Source organism: Corvus moneduloides, chromosome 2, assembly GCF_009650955.1.
Source record: "Corvus moneduloides isolate bCorMon1 chromosome 2, bCorMon1.pri, whole genome shotgun sequence".
In the NCBI taxonomy this organism is placed as follows: Eukaryota; Metazoa; Chordata; class Aves; order Passeriformes; family Corvidae; genus Corvus; species Corvus moneduloides.
In genome coordinates, this window is record NC_045477.1 from 31,796,725 (window position 1) to 31,817,264 (window position 20,540).

Here is a 20,540-nt window from a genome sequence, read left to right on the forward strand (position 1 = left end):
CTAACACAGTTGCCCTCAGCCTGTCAGATGATAAACTCTGCACTGACAAAATGCACGTGAACCAACATAAGCCCTAGGTACAGCAGCAGAGGTCTGCACTGGCAAAGTTATTGCATAATTATTTGCCACAGGAGGGAAACAGGATTATCAGAAATCCACAGAACCTGTTCTTTCATCACACATCGCTTTTCAGCATGAACATCAAAACAAGAAAGCACGCCACTGCGATGGACTGGGGGCATTTTTGAAGAACAGTACAAAAGAACCCAGATGAAGTCAAACCTTGATGAGGAGCAGCTGACACTGAAGGTAAGTTGCAGTGAAATCTGCCATCCCTGCCAGTTCTGACTGCAGTTCCCCAAGTCTCTGAAGATCACTGAAGCATGTGGAAAAAAAAAAAAAGAAAAAAAATAACACTGAGACAGAGAACAGTTTAATCTAAACACACTCAGAAGGCAATCACAATAAATCCAGCTACTCCTGCTGCCTGCTTTTATTAGAGCAAGCACCAGAAACAGCAGCAAAACACACACTACAAACCAGTTTGCACCTTGGGACTCAGCATGGCCTTTCTTCTGGGAAGCTGGCACCAGCACAGCAGTGGAAGCAGTAAGTCTGTCAACCCACATTACTCTGCAGCCCCATGGGAACCATGCAGAGTGGCAGTTCCAGATTTAACTTAAAACACTCCAGCCTTCAACAGCAGCTAACGACCCATTTGTGTTACACTGCTGGGAAATCACACTATTCATGTTGGCTAAGAAAGGTTGGTTGGAACGTGTCAGGCTCATGCAACCAAGTGTATCTGAAATAGAGCTGCCCTTTTAAGCCAAGCTGGAATCTGATGTACTGGTATTTGCCCAACTAGATGGTGTGTGTTGTCTGGTATTTCTTGTAAATCATACAGCAATATAAGCAGCTTTTAATATGATCGAAAAAAATTGTCAGTTAATGGAACCCAAAAAGGCTTTAGTTCTCTAGTGCTAGCCATGTTTCAGATCCAAAGTGTGCATTAAGAAAACAAAATTAATTTTTGTTACAGAACTGAAAATAGGTTGGCTGACGTGGTTTCAACATGTGTCTGTTCTTCTCTGGATTTTGCTTAGATCCAAAGTCTACTAAAATTGTCACTTTAATTCCACATTTCCTTCTGCATCATTAAAATATTTTTTTTCAGATGATCATTTCCTTTTGTTTATTTTAGATTTATCTTTGCATTTAGGATGCAATTCTGAAACTTTGGCTCGGCCAAACCAGAGAGTTGCTGAGCCCTGAGACATTAACAAAAATCCATGAGATTATCTGTATAACATGCAGCCAAAGAAAATCTTTCCTAAGCAGAGAATCATAGAATCATTTTTGTTGGAAAAGACCATCCAGTCCCACCATTAAGCCAGCACTGCCAAGCCCACCACAAGTGCCACAGCCATAGGTCTTTCAAATCACTCCTGGAATGGTGAATCCACCACTTCCTTGGGCAGCCCTTTCCAGTGCTTGACAACCCTTTCCATGAAGACATTTTCCTAATATCCAAACTAAACCTCCACTGGCATGACTTGAGGCCATTTCCTCTTATCCTCTTGCTTGTTACTGAGGAGCAGAGACAGACCCCCACCTGGCTACAGCCTCCTTCAGGGAGTTGTAGAGAGATAAGGTCCCCCTGAGCCCCCTTTTCTCCTGGTTGAACACCCCCAGCTCCCTCAGCCGCTTCTTCTCAGATCTGTGCTCCAGCCCTTCCCAGCTCCGTTGCCCTTCTCTGGACACACTCCAAGCACCTCAATGTCTCTCATAGTCAGGGGTTGTGCTTTCCTTCAACAACAATGCAACAACAGCCAAGCCAACCTCAACCTTACACAGATACTCCATTTCATCTTTTACCAGACAGCAGTGAAGAGGAGGCTCCTGGGTGCTTAATTCCCATGTCACAATCCATCACAACATACTAATGAGGAAGAGGATGTCATCTCTCAACCAACAGCTAGGCAAATATTCCATTTCCTAGTCTTACACAGCTCCCAATTCCACTAATTCTATTTCCTTACAAATCTTAAACAGATTTCAACATCTCTGTAAGAAAAAAAAAAAGTTCCTCTCATATAGATGGAGGAACTAAACCACAGACAGATTTGCTAAACAGCCTGTCTTACACTTCTAACCACACTGCAGACTGATGCTCCCCTCAGGCTCTGCAGCCAAAACTCTAAGTCCCAAGTAGACACAAACTCCACAAGGTCTGTTATTTCCTTGGATGGCAATCATGAGAAAGGAGGAGAGAGTTATGTTCCATGGCAGAATCCACTGCTGTGAGTTGCTTCCATTCCTTTGCTCTCAGCAACCAAATTGCTGGTGCAGGGAAATCTTGCCCTCTGCAAAGTAACCTTTAACACTTCCGGCTTTGTCCAAATTCTCCCTTCTCTTAATAATGGAAAAGAGCAGCTGGCTTACTATGGTTTCCTGGGGGGCAATCCCATCAGGAAAAAAGCCAAGCCAATCATTTCCATCAACTCAAAAACTGGAAACAGTCATGGCCTGAGAGGTTCCCAGACCCTCATGCCTGAAAGGCTCTGGATGCTTGGCCAAGAGATTACCTGTTTCAAGTGTTCAGTGCATTAAATGCTTTGGGACTGTATTTTAGGCTGGCACATAGCAGCTGCAAAACAGCTGAGGACAAACCTCACCGTTTCCACAGCTGGGTTTACAGTGAGGAGCACACTGTTTATTCTCTGCTGCAGATGGGTGTGACAGTGATTCACAGCAACATACACACAACAGAAGGCAGCTATTTTGAAGGAATAAAAATAATTAAGCTTTTTTAATTTCATATTCCAAACAAAGCATTTTGGATTGTTTTTCTAATTCTCAAAATCAGGCTCTTTTGGTCTTTCCAAGCAGAGGAATCACACTGAAAAGGACCCTTGTCAAGTGTTTTGTTTATGTAAATCAGTCTAGAGATGAAATGGAAGAGGCAGCACAAAACCCACACTGAGAAGCAACACCACACACCCTCCTTATCTACACAGCAGCAGACAGCAGCATGCAAGAATGTTGTCTATTCCTGGAAAAGCTCTCTGATTTGAAAACTGATGAGGAATGCCCAAGTCCTTTTTCAGTGGGACTGGCAGCAAGAACCCAAAGCACCAGAAGCAGGTCTTTTCCTGCTGAATGAAAGGCCACAGGACCCAGAAAATGCAAGAGCAAAGGGGACACCACCTTTCCCCCCAGAAAAGCAAAACAAGAAAACCTTGTGCATGTACATTACAAAGAATATGATCAAAATTACAAGGACACAAAACTGAGAATGACACACAAGGCTGTCACCCATAAACCATAAAAACAGAGAGTGTATTTTAGCATAAGTGATCAGTCCAAAAAGAACACCTTTACCTAACTCTTACCACGCTCTGAAAAGTTGCCCCCCCTCACAAATGCACACTGATTATTTTGTGGGGCAGTGCCAGACCTGAGACCATCAATTTGATTTTAAACAGGTCATGAACACTCTTTTAGCACAACAGTCTCTAGAGGAAGGCTCAAGTTAAGTGCTGGACAGCAAATTACAACACTGATATTCAAAAGCAAAGCACCTGCATCAGAGAAATTTGGAATCCTAACACATCTTTCCATAAACAGGTCAGCTTGGGGCCCTACCGGATGGTAAATTCCAGCAGCTCCTGTATGCCCTGTGGGTCGAGGTGCTGAAAGTTGTAAACCCTCTCCAGGCTCTGATGCAGGAACTGCTGGGAAGGATCTTCATGTGGGCTAATACTGGGAGAGACAGCAGAGGACACCAGCTTTCTACCTGGCAACTAAACAAGAAAGAACACACACACCAAAAAAAAATAAGAGAAAAGTCTAACACAGGTAATAACATTTCAAATGTTGCCATATTATTTAACAACGATCAACTGAGAGCTCCAATTCATTTCTCAAATTCAAAATTCATACTAAGGCTTTCAAGTCTGCATCTTTGTTAGTTACTCTCCCCACTTTACAATTCACTTGCACTAGAGATCCTCAGGTTAAACATCAACAGCCCTTGGAGGGAAACATCTTCCTCATCTATTAACTTTGACACTGTGAAGTCAAGGGAAGTCCAACACCACACAAACCACCATTCATTTTATGAGCTGTGATAAGACTTACAGCCAACTTTAACCCACCCATACCTCTGTGCAGGAAAAACATGCTGCAAAGCAGAATGGAACATATTTCACCGACAAATAAACTGTTCAGGTAGGACACAAGGGAAATGTTGGAAGATCTACAAAGGCCTTTCCCACAGACACACAGCCAGAGCTACAGAAAACTCCCAGCAATACTGCCCTCCCAGTATTCTTACCTAACCAGCAAACCATGTACTATTCTCACTTGAGAGCAACAATGCTATTATTCTCCCCAAAATATTACGAAGTCCATACTGTAACAATTTAACATTTGTCTCTCCTGCCTTAATGAACATTTCAGTATTAATTGCCATGGTGCATAGGAGAAAAACCTTTTAGAATTTAAGTGTTACACACAGACAGACATGGAAGAGACCAGCAATATTCCTAACCAAGTGACAAAGTGCAAACCAAGTGGTTCAACTCACTCTTAACGGAGGGACCAGGTGAGAGAGACTGTCCCGAAGATACGCGTAATGTCTGAACGTATGGTCAGAGAACAGGGCAGGCATTGTTGGGCAACTTTTAGCAGCATTAAAAATCAGAACCAGAACAGCAATGTCTATTACAAATGGATTGTTAAAGAAAAATAAACAACAGCAAGAAGAGTTCCTTGGGGATGGGAAGTTAAAACAACAACAACTCAACAACTCTTTCATTGGTCAGGATTTGTCTAGAAGTTCTTTATAGTTGGAAAATACTGAGCAAAACCCAAAGAAACAGCTGTCTGAGCAGATGAAAACCAAGTACAAAGTGCAAACATTACAGGGTGAGCCATACTGGAGAAAGGGTGTCACTGCAAACAGGGGATGGCTCAGAAGCAACACAGAGGAAAGGAGCCATGGATCCCAAATGCAGAATACACGCATTAGGTGGACTTTCACTCTTCCTCACAGCTTACACTGTGCTCACCAGTTTGCACCACAGAATCATAGGGTGGTTTGGGTTGGAAGGGACCTTAAAGACTACTAGTTCCAACCCCCCCTTCCATAGGCAGAGACACCTCCCACTAGACCAGGTTGCTCAGGTTTTTTGGTGCTCTAACAACATCTAAAATTGTACATTTACTGCCAAGTCTTTGAAAATTGCTGCATTACCTAAGATGCCCTGAAAAACATCACTCTATGCAGACTTTAAGCAACCCAAAGAATCAACATGGAAAGAGAATTCTGAAGTAGAAAACACATTTTCCCAGTCTGAGATCTGCAGAAATAGAGAGCAGCCAAAGGCTTTCACGGTTAGCCCAAAGGCTGACACCTGCAACACGGCTGATTCCAAGCATAAGCTCTGATTCAAATTTCCCAAGTGCTTTGAAGTAAACAAAACCATGTTTTTAAATATCAGTTTACACTGGAAACACACTATTCAGGTTTACTTCATAGTTTCTGGCTCACAGGCCTGTCTTCACATAATATGCCTCTGTAAAATTTGGTGGCAAGTTACCTCCAAAACATTCTCCAACATAATTCTGGTTCCCGGCAGGAAGGTGCACTGAGTTAAACAATAGCTTTCTTCCCCCTGCAGTGTTCCCTTAACTCTCAACTCACAGGACAACTTTACTCAAATTATTACTAAACCATGTAATTACACATTCATCTCTCTCCACCTGATTCTAACCCATTTCAATCCTCACAAGGCACTCATTTAATCTCGATAGAATTTCTGCTCGATGGCCTGTGACTGGTGAGAAAAATAAGCAGCAGCTTCTAGAGGAAGGTTCCAGTCCAATGTGTCTCAGCATGGATCAGAAATAATATTATATTCTGCAATTGCACAGAAGGGAAGCAAGGGGAATAAAAATGGAAAAATGGATTTCCAAGGTGTCTCCTATTGTTGAGGATAACAGTGTATCAATAGTCATTTGTATTCTAAAGCACTGGAAGAGCCAACATTAATATAAGGATTTCTGACATAGAATTATCTCAAAAAGATGAAAAATTCAAAGCATTATGGGGATTCAGGCACTGCTGTACTAAGAGATGGCTCTGTTTTGTAAACTCCACAACAGTGAGAATAGCAAAAGTTTTACCTAAAAAGAAAACAGACATGAAAAAACGTCCTTCTTATTTAAAAGCTAAAGCATCTTCAAAATTAATGCAAACTAGACAAATGTTTTGACATCAAAGGGCTCATCTGCAAAGCCTAAACCTTGACAAATTGCTTGATTATTCATCACAGCATAAAAAGAAGGCCAATTATAGTCCACTGGTACTTATGAAGATGGTTCCAGCTAACAGTTATTCCATCACTTGCTGAGTAACAAACTAAGTGCAAAAGGATTCAGAAATAGGCACAGGATTGTTTGTCTGCTACAGTGAGAAATGGTTTAAGAAATGTGAGTGTTGAGAAATCCTTAATAAAATCTACTACAGTCAAAATTATCAACTGGCTTCATGAATAAAGATACAGGCTGGGTCATCCATGTCTGGTTCCGGAGTGTCAAAGAAGGGATGTGTGCTCAGCAGCTCTGGGACCAATGGAAGCACCAAAGTGGGATGCCTGCTTCCCAAGAACTTCAAGCATCTGCAAATACACAGATTGAAATATATGTTAGTGAACAGGCACATTTCAAAATACAACCTTCTAAAGCATTACTACTTTATGTTGCAGCAACACTTTGAGACGGTCAGCAAGAAAAATCCTGCTGTCCAAGCTGTTTCTTTACAACTGACCATTTGCATTAACATTTTATAGGATCCAAGAAAACTGAAAGGACAAGCAGTATTAAATTTCTTTTTATTTAAACTGTCCAAAAAATACTTAACACTTGGAGTTGTGCAATCCAGGAAAAGCTGTTATACTAAAGGCTAACGAATGAGTGCCTTTTTTTTTTTTTCAGAAGTAAGGAAGTTAGGAGGTAAAAACCCAAAGCCCCTAAACTCCACCAAACTCCAAAACCAATGTAAAAGTACACTGGAAGTCAAAGGAAGCTAAGGCTAACATATGTGTTTCCAATAATACCTAAGAATTCCATCTCAAACCATGTCTGTGGAGCACCACTTCTTTTGTTGCTTCCATTAAACAACCAAAAAATCTGACACAGAAGTTCCTTCTTTTTGCTTAGACAGAAAAAATTTCCTCGGACAGCACAATGTCACACAGCCAATCCACTTAGCACATCTGATATAGTCAACTGCTGGTAAATATTACTATTTAACACAGAGTCAAGTAAGCAAAAACACTTGTGTAGAAGACATCAGGTTTTAAACTGAAAACTGAATTAATCTTTTCTGTCAATGCTTTGAGTGCCTGGAATAGGGTGGTATTTCCATGAGTGGTCATCAGTTCTGGATTCCCAGGGCAAGTACTGACAAGCAAGAACAACACAGAGTTTCTACACCAGTTTCTACACCTGTTAGCTCCTTAGCAAGCTCAGTATTTCCTAACACCTCACTTACTAAAAAGAATAGGAAAGTAAGCAGACACACAAGGACACTGAACACACTCACTTCCATATGGATTCTCTGTCTGTGGGATACTTGGTCAGGTTTTTCAGCAGCTCCACCAGTGCAAGATGGATGCCTTCTTTAGTTGAAACATTGGTGCAACACAACAGTTCATGCAGTGCTTCCCGAATGTCCCTCGAAGAATCCTAAAATAAAAACCCAACCCAGACACTGCTGAGTGCTGAGAGAAATGTGCCTGCACAGACATTCACTTTAAAGGTGGCAGCTTCTGTTCCTTGGCTGAGTTAATAGAAGAGGTCTGTGATAAGCACTGTCTGTTTCTAGTTACCAGAGCTAAGCACAGATGGAGTAACCAGGCAAGTGCTGCAGGCTCTCCTGGTCTCATCCCCCTCTGTGCTTCCTTTACTGGAATGAACAGGAACTGCTTCACCGCTAACCTGCTCAAGCAGAGCAAAAATCACTACTTGGTTTGGCTGATGTTGTATCTTTGCAGTCACAGAAAAGGAAGGTGTTGGGCAGCTCAGTAAGACAATCACCAAAGATTGTTTTGGCATTTTCACAGCAGCCTTTTATCGTTTTCAACACAGGGAGCTCCACTGCACAGGCTTTCAGCCCAGTCACCAGCCTCCAGAGGGTCTGAGTAAACACTGAGGACATGTCAGTGGCTGGACAGACTAGAACATTCAGCTGAATTAATGACATTCCTTCTGCCAAAAACCATCATGACATTCCATATCCATGTATCACCACATTCCTTGCTATCAGCATTTGCCTGGTGCTGCTGGACACAACACGAAAATTTGATAGGATACAAGAGCTGGATGCTTTTCAATGGTGGATTTTACCTTTTTGAAATTATAATTCGCTAACTATCAACAGCTCATCCATCACTGTCTTACACAAAATAAGAAAGAGCAATCCTCTTGTAAAGGCTCTTAAATGACAGCCAACACACACAGATGATCAAAGGGGTTTTGGTGGTCTAAGACAAACTATGACCACAGAGAAGACAAACTCTAAGGACTGGAATGAAATGACCACAGACATAAAACACTCCAGACCACTAAGAAAGCCCACTAGAAAGGTGGTACCAAGACAAATGAGCCAGAAGACCATGAAGAGACAGAGGTGAGCACAACTCAACAGAAACTGAGATCAAGGACAACAGGGAAAGCAAATTCCAAAGTCTGGTTAGAAAAGCAAGGAGTAGCTGGTACAGTTACTCTGATGAAATGAAAGCAGTAACTTCTGAAAAAAGTAGTCACCCCCAACACCCAAGAGATCCATATTTACACTGCTGGATCCAATTTAGGCACCAAAATTAATAGTATTTTTCCACATCCTTTATTTTTGCACTGGAAGAGGGATTTTACAGAAAAGCACCAGCATCTTTCAGAATCAGATAAATCCATTAAAATGTTAATAATTCTCACACTTACACTATCCTAATGTCTGATGATAATTATGATAATTATGATAATGTAAACCACAATACATCTAGGGTTTATCACACATGGCAAGTCAGGACAGAAGAGCCCAGCCTAACCAGGACATTTTCATACCTCAATGCACACGTCCACAGCTTAAACAAATGCAAATAATGACAAAAACGTGAGGCACCTAAAGCTCATTGCTGCATTTGCAAATCCGGATCACATTCCACAGCATTTGTTACAGACTGAGAAAATAGGTTTAATTAGTTTGCTTCTTCCTAAGGCACAACTGGGAGTGGCAATTGCTGCCCTAGGTCAAGGAAATAGAAGGTGAAGAGACAGAAACAGAGGATTTGCAGCACCTCCCAAGGCTGGGACACTTCCCAAAAGCAGCAGAAACTTGCCTACTACAAGCAGCAGATGAAAAAAAAAGCGCCTCAGGGGCTATAGCTCAGCAAATCAATCAGGTCTAAGAGGAAGCAGTTTGACATAATTCTGTCCACACAGCCAAAATCTCTTCCTCTTCCTGGATCAACCTCATCAACCAGGAAGAGCAGCTGACTCGTGCTGTTCCCTGAATCCTGGCTGAGCACTGACTGGGAGGATGCTGGTTGGGAAAACTCAAAATCGTATGGCAGAGCGCACTGACAAACTCTCTGAGCAGCCAGAAAGGAGATCTCAGGCCCATGGCCCAGCTCTGCTTGCTGAGCAAAGCTGTAGCCAAAGCGGCTGAGTCAAGGGAGTAGAAAGAAATTGAAGCTGCATTCAACATGAAGTGGTGCAGAGTGCTGGAGCACAACACAAGACAGAAGGAAACACATGGAGGCAACAGCACAGTGATCAAAGGAGGAGTTTCTATCTAAAATTTGTCTCTTTCAGAACTATTCTACTGTCCTGGGGCTCACGAGGTACCAGATTTTAGAAACCTTTGGCAGTGTTTAAAGAGCCAAAAAACCCAACAAAAAGGTGGGTTTGCTCTCAGAGGAAGGGACTGATTAGCAGTACATAATTAAGCACCCCAAAGCAAGCAGGAGAGCAGTTCTTGCCCTCCTCAAGAATCTCTTACCTCCAAGACAGCTAACACAGTATCCAGCTGGTCTTCCCGCAGCGTGATATTGTTGGAAATTTTTCTCATTGTGTGTATTGACTGCAACCTCACCTCCTCAATTTCATCATTAAACATGTCAACCAAAAAATCCAGGCATTTCTCCGCAAAAGAAGGCGAGGACTGAGCCAACATACACAGGGCTTCGACCGCAGCGATTCGAACCTCTGTTAAAAGAGGAGCAGGGAATTAACTGTCAATTAATTAAAACTGTCTGGTTTTAAAGGACATGCACCCAACAGCGAGGTCTTGTACTACTCAAGGGCTGGCCTAAGGACAGGAGATGCTAAGGAAATGCTGAGGGCAACAGAGCCTAAGCAGGGACCCACTGGGGATCTTTTCACAGGCAAGTCTTCAAATCAAAAGTCTCACCTCTGATAGAGCCCCTGCTGCTGCCATAAACATCTGCAAAAGGGACCTGCAGGTGACAAACAGGTCTCCAACCCACCAATAAACACCGTGTATTTCATAGCATGCTTTGCAAGCATAGCATCAACACTGGTATTTTAAGCAAACTCATTTAGTTAATTAAACTGGGGTTGTTTTATTCTTCCTGACATTTTAATTGCTTGGAGCTTTCACTGCATTTTTAACTTGCTACGTAGCACTTTACAAATTGCTGAAAAGCCCCAGAGAATCAACATTTTGGCAGTTAACAGAATGAAATTCCTCTGCTTTCTGACTTCAGATTCCTCAAAACAAAGGAAAAAGGTGCCATCTAAATATTAAAATTATTCAAATGAAAGTAAAAAAAGCATCAGAAAGCATCCTGAGTGTACTTATGCTATAAAACATTGCAGGAATTTGAAGAATACCCAGATATAACAAGGTTAGGCAGAGGTGAGATTCTCTTCCCTAAAATCATCCTCATTAGCTTCCATAACATTTATGTGCTAGAATCATAAAAATGGTAATTCATCTGATGTCTTGCAACAATGTTTTAAACATACTTACATTTTTCACTCAAATTAGCTACCTTGAAAACACTCACTTGAACTTGTGTGGAGCTTTTAGGCCTATTGTTCTTAAAGAAGACCTCTGACTCCTCAGGATTCTGATTAAGTACGAAAAGGCACAGACAGCAAGACCCCTGCTTGCTCAGTAATGAAGCTTTTTGTCACAACTCTGAGTCTCCATGGTCATTAAGACCCAGGTATTAAGAGAAGAGAAACATTTTGCCGATACTGCTCTCCTAAGCTGACACACTAATTCAGATTTAAGGTACAACACGGAATTCAAGACATGAAGCAGTGCTGCCAGGCAGGGGGAGCTCAGCAGTATTTAAAAATGCTGCAGTGGAGAGAGAGAGAGAGATCTGTGTATATTCCACATTTGATCATTTTATCCACGTTCCTCAACAGCATCATACTGACACAAGACCTGTGGCACAAGAAACTAGAGAACTATTTCACAGGTCAAGGGGCTAAACCAGTGAAACATTTTTTACTGTTACTAGGAAAAAAAAAAAGTGCACTTTAAAGCTTCAGGGAGAGTTTAGCTATTGGGAAAACATGCTTTTATTTGCAGGAGTCATGGAATAATAATCCAACTTTTACAACACAATCTACAGCAATATTTTCGTTATGGTGGTTTTGTACATTTTAACTCAACCTCGTCCTTCCAGTAACATTAAAGGCAAATTCAGAAAGAACATTCAGAGCTTGGAATTTTCATGGTTTATGCAAATACCAGCCTCAAGTTTACCCAGAGGAAGTTTAGATTGGATAGTAGGGAAAACATTATGGTTGTCAATCACTGGAACAGACTGTGCAGGGAAGTGGTGGAATCACCACCCTTGGATGTGTTCAGAAACCATCTGGATGTGGCACTTAGGGACATGGTTTAGTGGGATTTGGCAGTGCTGGGTTAACATTTGGACTCTATGGTCTTAGAGGTCTCTTCCAACCTAAACGATTCTATGAAATTTTTTTCCTGCTGACAAAACACCAATTTCAAACAGCAGCAACTAACTGCCAATTTAGAGCCACACGCAACTATTACAATTAAGTCAACAAAACCAACAAATAATCCCAGTGGGTTTCTGCAGAACAGAAGCAAACCACTTATTACCGTATATGTTACTAAAACTTTACCATTTCTAGGAAGCTATTTGCTTTTGGCTACTCAACTGAACATTTCTATCCAAAATTCCATGCAACACTACAGTACCTTTGAAACAACTGCCATATCAGAGATCACAATGATGCTTATCAGTTAACACACATCTCTCCCTTTAGCTGTTCCATGGCCAGTTAACACTTACCATACATCTCATCTTCCAGGCCATGAACAAAAGCCCCACAAGCTCCTGATTCAATCAAGTTCACAGCACCAGTATCGATTTCCTCTTTGGGAGCATCGTCTCCCCACTTTCTGCCACTGGAAAACTCCCCAGAGCTGTAGAGCTCTTTGGCTCGTTCATGTGCAGTGCGCTTCCTCTGGCCAAACAAGGGTTTCAGTTACAACCATGTCAACTTCAAAAGGTGATTCAACAAAATATTAAACTGGATCTGAAAACAGATGTAGCTGGAGGCTTAGACATTGACACACAGGCAAGTGCTAAGAAAAACAAACAGTACCTGCCCTTCTACAGCTATTTCTGACTGCCAGTCACTCTTTGTAGTTTTGATGTAGGGAAAGGATAATAACAAATGCATTTCAATTAACAGATTCTTAGACATCCATTATAAAAACAGCCAAACCGGGTCAGAACAAAGGCCCATCTAGTTAAGAAGCCAATAAGTGATCGGCAAAAATGCTACAACTTTGCAATTAAATACTTCAATGCTATCAATACTATCCAGAGGTCAGCAATGTGTAAAATGCCATATTCATTCATTGTGCTTGCTAGGCTGTCTCCTTTCTCCCCACACTCTAAATAAAGCTGTGCAGCACTTTAACAGCCTTTACAAAGCAGTCCACAAAAAACAGCAGCTCTTCACCATTCTTTTGTAGACAGAAAAAAATTAACATAACCTTGAGCATGTTGCTTAAGGAAGGAACGCTACTGAAAAATCTTGCCTACAGGGCCAAGTAGCCTTTAGCTACTCATGTCTCTTGAAATGGTGATGTTTTTTGATCAGATCTTGCAGCATGTTTCCATGAGCTTGCTCCTAGAACTAGGATGCAATCTTTTCATACACAATGAACAAAGCTTTTAGCCAAAAAACCTATCAGAACACCACAAACATTTACCTTTCAGCTGCTGCAAAACCTGAATAGCTTAGAGCTGTTTCTTACATGCTCCGTTAATGAAATCTAAAACTAGCAATTGCTTCATTGACTTTAATCTAAAACAAAACCTGTCATCACCAATTAACTCTCAACAGCCCTCAGGCAAGGACAAGGTGAACAAGCACACTCAATATTAACATACCTCTTGTGTCATTTTAGTACCTACACACAGGAAAACAAACCCAAACATTTACATACCCTCAGATCTGACATGAGCTTCTTGTCAAGGGTCTGCTCCAAGAAATGGGAGCTAACTTGTTGCATAGAACCCTAAAGAAAAAAAATCAAAAGGAAGAAACAGGATTATTCTGAACTCCACCATATATATCATTTCCTGACTTATCCCAACAGGGTATCCAATCTTACCCACTCATTCTAACAGCTTTGTGTAATGCCTGACACTACTGTACGTCAGAGTCTAAAAAAAGTGAACTTAAGAGGCAGAACATCTTATTTTCCCACTGAGGTTAATATGGCTTTTCTTGAGTTCAGTTGCTTCATATGTCCTGTGGCAGAGAAGTAGGGGCAGGGAATTACGACAGGGATCTGTTTTTTTTCTTTAATGCTCAGCCATCTACTCTCACGAAAAGAATCACTGCACAGTTGAGCTGAATTCACCTCACAATTTTGGGAGAAATTTACCTATACAGTTTGAAACATCCTCCCACTTTTCTTTTCAAATGTATATGAAAAGTAAAGTAACTTAAGAGGGACTATTCTCTGCTAGAGAAGAAAAGAATGCAACTTACCAATAACTTAGCAGCTTGTACTCTTACAACCCAGGAACCATCACTAACCATATGGCAAATTTTTCCAAAGGCATCATCGACCAAGCGAATTTCTTCATTAGAAGAAGGAATAGGGACGATGCTGACATAGAGAAATCAGTTTGTTGATTGCATTCCATACTGGATGGCATCAATAAGAAACAACTATGCTGAATTCCTGTGAATGTGCAACAAATACCAGGAACCAAACTTCCCTGCAGCAGTGCATTCCCATCAGGCATCAGCCATTTGTACACATCACTTTCCTAACAGCTACTCCTCACACCTACTAGCACAAAACTCTCAGGATGAGGATGATTACTTGGCCAGTACTTTGAGGAGAGTGCATGCAGGACATACCTTTCAGGGTAAAGTTGACTGAGGACCCAAATCAGCTGAACTGCAGCACTGCGCACTTGCTCATAATCATCTGCCAAGAGCTTGCAGGCCTGAAAGAAGATTCACAGTCCAATATTCCTGAAACATCTCCAGCTGAGCTGTCATTCACTTCCCACAGTGTAATCAGCATTCTTGCCACAAAACAGTCAGGACAGATTAAAAATCAAGATGAATCCAATCTTCCCTTCCACTCCCTAGTGTTTCCAAGTTCCATCAGGCAGACTAGTCCTAATCAAGTCAACCAAGGCACATGGTGTGAAACTCCAGAACTGCCTGTACTATGGAGGAAGGATGAAATGTGAGTCTGCAATAGACCTGATCTGACACAGGCTGCAGCTGCACAGCTTTACTGACATAACAAATACAGGCTTCGTGGGGACTCTCCAATGAACAAGGGTTTGAGCCTTCAGGACTATTTAAGACTTTACCACTATGCCAGATGACAGGAATGACTTCATCACGCTTTGCCCTTCCCATGATCACCTCCCCAGCAAACAATATATAACAAAGCATATGCCTTAGTGCATTTAAGCACCATGGATGCAAAATACCCTTTTATTTCCACTGCCATATAACAACAAGGAATATTGGCAACCTAAGTGCAAAATACTCCGCCTCTGCTCAGTGCCCTCCTCCTCACAAAATACACTGCCAGAGAATTCAAAAAAACATATGCAAACAAGTACAAAACAAATACAAGGTTTTACCTGACTATAAATAGCTTGCTGTAACTTTAATCCTCTTTCATGAAGCTGTAGCTACAGGAAAAAAAAAACAACAATGCAACAAAGTGTAACTATAGGTTTAAGGGACACAGACTAACTTTTCACCACTGTTTTTCTGTTTGAGTAAACTCAGCTGCTTGCATTTCTCAATTGCTTGCTATAATTAAAATATTGCACTATCTTGACCATTAAGTGTTTTAAATAATATCCTTGACTTCAGTATAGTTTGTTTAGCTTCAGAGTCATTCATACTTTGATTAGGGAAAAGCAATTTATACAAATACACTGTCTGTCCATTCTCCCAACCTTCAAACAATTCTTTAGTGTTAGCCATATTCAACCACAATTAAAACAGATGTAGGAATCCTCAAAATAATTCCTACCATTCCTGAAACACGGATTCAAAAGTAGTATTGACAATGAGTATTCCTGCCCTGGAAATCTTTCCATTACTGAATCACAGGGACAGCAAACTGTCCTACATTGTTTTGTTTTAGAGTAACAGTGTCATGAATCTGGCTTATAAACAGAGGAACAGTATCTGGCTGAATAAAGTCAACCAGAAATATTTTCTTTTCTATATCCTTCAAAGTACAACACAGATTTAAAGGAAAAAGCCCACAAACACATGGCAAGAAAAAACTATGATCACCAATGCTGAAAAGTGGTTAGTGACCCTGAATTCATACAAGATGTTCCCATACTTCAAACAACAGAAAGACAGCTTTTTTTCTGCTATAATTATAAACTCAAGGTCATAAATCTTGCTATGGACTTGGCTGAACACAATTACAAAAGTCATGCAAATTACTTTCAAAAAATTGTACCAACAAAAATTGGACCGAGATGAGGTCTAGATTGGGTATTAGGAAAAAATTCTGCACGGAAAGGGCTGTCAAGCACTGAACAGGCTGCCCAGGACAGTGGCAGAGTCACCATCTCCAGAGGGATTTCAAAGACATATAGATGTGGCTTTTAGGGACAGGGCTTAGTGCTGGGTTAAAGGTTGGACTCGGTGATCTTAAGGGTCTTTTCCAACCTAAATGATTCTGTGAAGGATGAGTAAGTACAATGTCCAGCAGAGGGAGATTTCAGAGAGATTCAAGTGCAATCTGATCTCCTCAAATGCATCTTCCTTCTTTGTTTGGAGGTTGGTAACATTAATTCAAAGATCCTTGTTGACCATCACATTAGATGGAACATTGTTATCAACTTTAAGGGTAATAGAGAAACTTCTGCATCCCCATAAACTCACAGACAACTCACATTAAGCAATATTTTGAAATGCATAGTCTTTGCTTGCATTTCTTCAAAGCTAAAAGCTTCTGAAGGGTTCCCACACAAAAAAACAGTATATAGTATATCTCATGAACAGTTAGAGAATGCTAATGAATGCAAACATGAGGCAAAATATAAGTGTTTGCTTTAAAACAAACAAAATTCTTTCTGGACTTATCATGCAGGTTTCCTGTCATAAGCAGCTACCTACTGCACTTTGGAGCACTAGAGGCTTATTGTAGTTCTGCTAACCAACAATAAATCAAGAAATAAATCTCTCACTAAAAGAAAAGCCTATACACACTCAAAAGAGTCCACAAATTGAAAAGCTTCTTCAGCAATAGCTGAAACCGAAGTTATGATTCACTCAAATGCCCTTTGAGATCTCATGTTACTGTCATATTTCAAGACCTATCTTACTTTTCCAGCTAATTTTGATACACTAAATGGACTTTTACTAAGTTAATTAAAATGGTCTCTAAACCAAACCTCTTTGCATTAGTTTCCAGCCCCCTCTCAGCTTCCTTATACAACCCCAAACCATTTCTTCCACTGTACTAGCAACACTTACCATGGCTTTTATAGCTGCAGTCCTAACACGAGGGTCCTGATCATTAAAATGATCTCCTATGATCTTCTGCACATCTTTGGCCGCCTGGCTTTCAGCCTCTTTTGCAACACCTTTTTCCACTGGGCCAAGACAGCCAATTAATTGAAGACACTTATTCCTTACACCATGAGAAGAATCTGTCAGATGCTGTGGAACAAGAGACAAGCAGATGGAACAGGATTCTTACCCTTCTTTCAGCCCTTTGAAACATCATCTTATGTTTCCTAGCAGTTACTCACGTTGGTATTGTAACAGTTTCTTGAGAAAAATGAAAATAATTTAAATACTGACTACCTTTCTTTTTGTCTTGTGGCAACAACAAAAGTTCCTGGCCCCAGGGAGGCCACCTCACCTTGCAGGCTACCTCCACCAGCCTCATCCTGACAGATGGATTCTCTGGGAGTTTTGTGCCAATCACTAAGAGGGTGTCCAGCAGCTGAGCAAGGACTTGGTGAGACTCTGCAAAACAAGACAGTGAAAGGCTATGGATCACTTTGCTGAACTCTTACCAGCTACAGGATCACAGACTGATCCATGGTGGCAGGCCATCCTGAAACCTTCTCCTTCCAAGTCCTGAACTAGCCCAGCTCCCTCAGCTGTGCCTTGCACATCACATACTCCACTCCTCTACCACTACCTCAGTGGTTCTGCTGAACTCACCCAACCTCACCAGCACTAATCTGGCACTGGGGAACCCAAAACTGGATAAGCTATTCCAGATGCAGCCTCACCAGTGCTGAGTAAAAGGCCATAATACCCTCCCTTGACCTGCTGGCTACACTCCTGCTGGTACAGCTTGGTGAGCTGGCCTCTAGCATGGTATAAAAAAAACTCCTCTTCAAACACATTTCCATTTCAAGCAAAACTGTCCTTTACAACAGAGAACTTCAGAAGCAACAGCTCTCACATGGAGATGCAAAAGCAAACTTTGCACTCCTTTACAACAAAGAGATACAGCAGGCAGGTCAGAGGAACATTTTTCTCCTCCTCAGAACACGGTGTTATCTGTCATCATTCACAAAACCAGAAAATAAATACTCTAACCAGCAATCTCCAATCATACACCTGAGATGTAAGGCCTTGCCATGTCCCAAATGCTTTGACAGCACGATTCCACCTTGATCTCAAGCACCACATCAAAAGTGAGCCTTACTCTCATTCTGAAGTGTGTTAATGGCATCATCCATAATGCAGTCTGGGGAAAATCCTGCAGTCTTTGACAACAATCCCAGCAAGGATGCAATCTTCAGTCTTACAGAGGCATCATTCTCCTGGAAGGAAACAACACCCCATAAAAATCCCCAAAACAGCATGGTTAAAGGAAAAAAAAAATAGCAGCATATATTACCTGCATGCATCTACTTATTTAAGAAACAGCAAATACTGTCACAGGTGATAATTACATAAGTAAGCCTCATCAATTAATATTATTTTAAAATTAATTTCCAAAGTTCATGCATTTTAAAGATTCATTTTGAGGCTTCTACAGACTCTTGCACACAAGGCTCCTGGTCATAACTGGAAGCTCCTCTTTCATTGTATTGCCAAGGATATCCAATACAGAGCAGAAAGACAAAAAGTCATCTGGATGTCACACTTGGATCTTGCCAAGCATTTGTGCAACACTGAACACAGAGGTGCAGAAATAGTACAGTAACAAATACTCCATCTTTCAACAAGGAATTTCACCGTTCCAACTGTTGTATCTTTCAAGGGTTTAAAAAAAGACTTTAGTGCCACACACAGCCTCCAAGTGACAAATGTGACACCAAAGGGAGTAGTCCCTTTCTCAACTGAACTGAGAAGCGTTTTTTTAGGGTTGAAGTTATGTGTTTGAACAATGGATACTGTCATCAGCACTGCATGGGGACTGCCCTACCAAAATATTTAGGGATGAAGGAGCAGGAGGCTGCAGCACCATCTTAAACAAAACAATGACAGTACAAACAACTAAATCATCACATAACTTCCACTGCAGTTACAGCTTTCAGGGTCAGCTTCCTGGATCAGAAGTGCAAGTTTTACAGAGATACTAAGAAGCAAGTTCTTCTGAAGATTTTGTCTTTAAGTAAAATAATGTCAGCTACAGCAGTTTAAAAGCAGTATTTTTAAGAGTTGCATTCTGTAACAGACTGTGCTCTTGCCAGTGTGACCTCGTCTGCAGGTTCATGAGTCTCTCTTCTAACACAGGCTACAAAACAAACTTCAAGCACAAATAGTATGTGTTATTTGTCCAGGAACTCTGTATTTCATAGAATCACAGAATTTATGTTGGAAAAGCCATCTGACATCATCAAATCTAACCCTTAACCCAGCACTGCCAAGTCCACCACTAAACCATGTCCCCAAGTGCTACATCTACACATCTTTGAAACACCTTCAGGGATGCTGACTCAACCACTGGCCTGGGCAGCTTGTTCCAGAGCTTAATAATCTTTGCAGTGTGGAAATTTTTCCAAATACCCACTCTAAACCTCCTTGGTACAGCTTGAGGCCATTTGCTTGTTCTATTGCTTGTTAATTGGAGAAGAGACTGATCCCTGACACTTTTTTTCATGGACTTGATAGTAGTAGGAAGAAATTCTTTACTGACTGGGTGGTGAGGTACTGTCCCAGAGAAGGCCACCCAGAGAAGCTGTGGCTGCCTCATCCCTGCAAGTGTTCAAGGCCAGGCTGGATGGGGCTCTGAGCAACCTGGTCTAGTGGAAGGTGTCCCTGCCCATGGCAGGGGGGGCAGAAGTGCATGATCTTTAATGTCTCTTCCAACCCAAACCATTCCATGATTCTATGACTTAAAAAGTGCTGTTTTTCACAACATAAGCAATAGCTAAAAGGTTTCTCCACTGCTAGAGGAAATGAAGACCAAGGTAAGGAAACAGCAGTCAGGAAAGAGTTAGAAGAAGCTGAAACAGCTCTGGACAGATGGGCTCCCAGGAAAACTTGACATGTCTTTTGTCCCTTGCCAAGGTAGCTTCCACACAGCCCATGTGCAGGGATAACACTTCCACACCCTTGTCACAGGCTCCTGAAACCATCAGCACAGGGACCAAGTAACACAATCAGAAACACCTGGGTAAAGGGCTGCAGTCCCTCACTCTCAGCCCAGGCTTTTGGCAACTGAGTCAGCAACACAGGAGCCTGGGAGCCCCTCTTCAACATCCCACACCAAGAAAACAAGCACAAGGAGCAAGCATGCTTGGCTCCCAGCTTCACCACCTTGTAATAATGCTCCAGCAGGATCCTGACAACCCCTTCCACACTCTCCACTTCCACGGGCTTCCTGGCAAACTGGAGCAGGTACTGCAAGGCATCTGCAGGTGAGGTGGCTTTGCACAGGTCCACGTGGAGCGCTGCTGACTTACTGGGCTTGCTCAGCCGCAGCTTCTTGGTGGACAGCTCCTCATGCTGCTGCTGTGGGC

General features: G+C 41.7%; 1 protein-coding gene across 2 annotated transcripts in view; it reads right to left on the reverse strand.

The window, feature by feature from the left end:
- The window catches only part of INTS4 (integrator complex subunit 4), a 33,216-nt gene that overhangs the window by 11,878 nt on the left and 798 nt on the right, over positions 1-20,540 (reverse strand). Inside the window, exons 2-16 of one of the 2 annotated variants that reach the window (XM_032098996.1) lie at positions 20,338-20,529; positions 18,275-18,392; positions 17,474-17,580; positions 17,083-17,268; positions 15,216-15,266; positions 14,470-14,558; positions 14,092-14,212; positions 13,541-13,612; positions 12,372-12,546; positions 10,070-10,275; positions 7,613-7,755; positions 6,571-6,686; positions 4,592-4,725; positions 3,649-3,806; positions 283-376 (exon numbers count right to left, since the gene is read on the reverse strand). In XM_032098996.1, the coding sequence (XP_031954887.1) occupies positions 283-376; positions 3,649-3,806; positions 4,592-4,725; positions 6,571-6,686; positions 7,613-7,755; positions 10,070-10,275; positions 12,372-12,546; positions 13,541-13,612; positions 14,092-14,212; positions 14,470-14,558; positions 15,216-15,266; positions 17,083-17,268; positions 17,474-17,580; positions 18,275-18,392; positions 20,338-20,529 (1,962 nt within the window). Of the gene's footprint in view, positions 1-282; positions 377-3,648; positions 3,807-4,591; positions 4,726-6,570; positions 6,687-7,612; positions 7,756-10,069; positions 10,276-12,371; positions 12,547-13,540; positions 13,613-14,091; positions 14,213-14,469; positions 14,559-15,215; positions 15,267-17,082; positions 17,269-17,473; positions 17,581-18,274; positions 18,393-20,337; positions 20,533-20,540 lie in introns of both variants that reach the window. The other variant, XM_032098995.1, reaches the window with a different exon arrangement.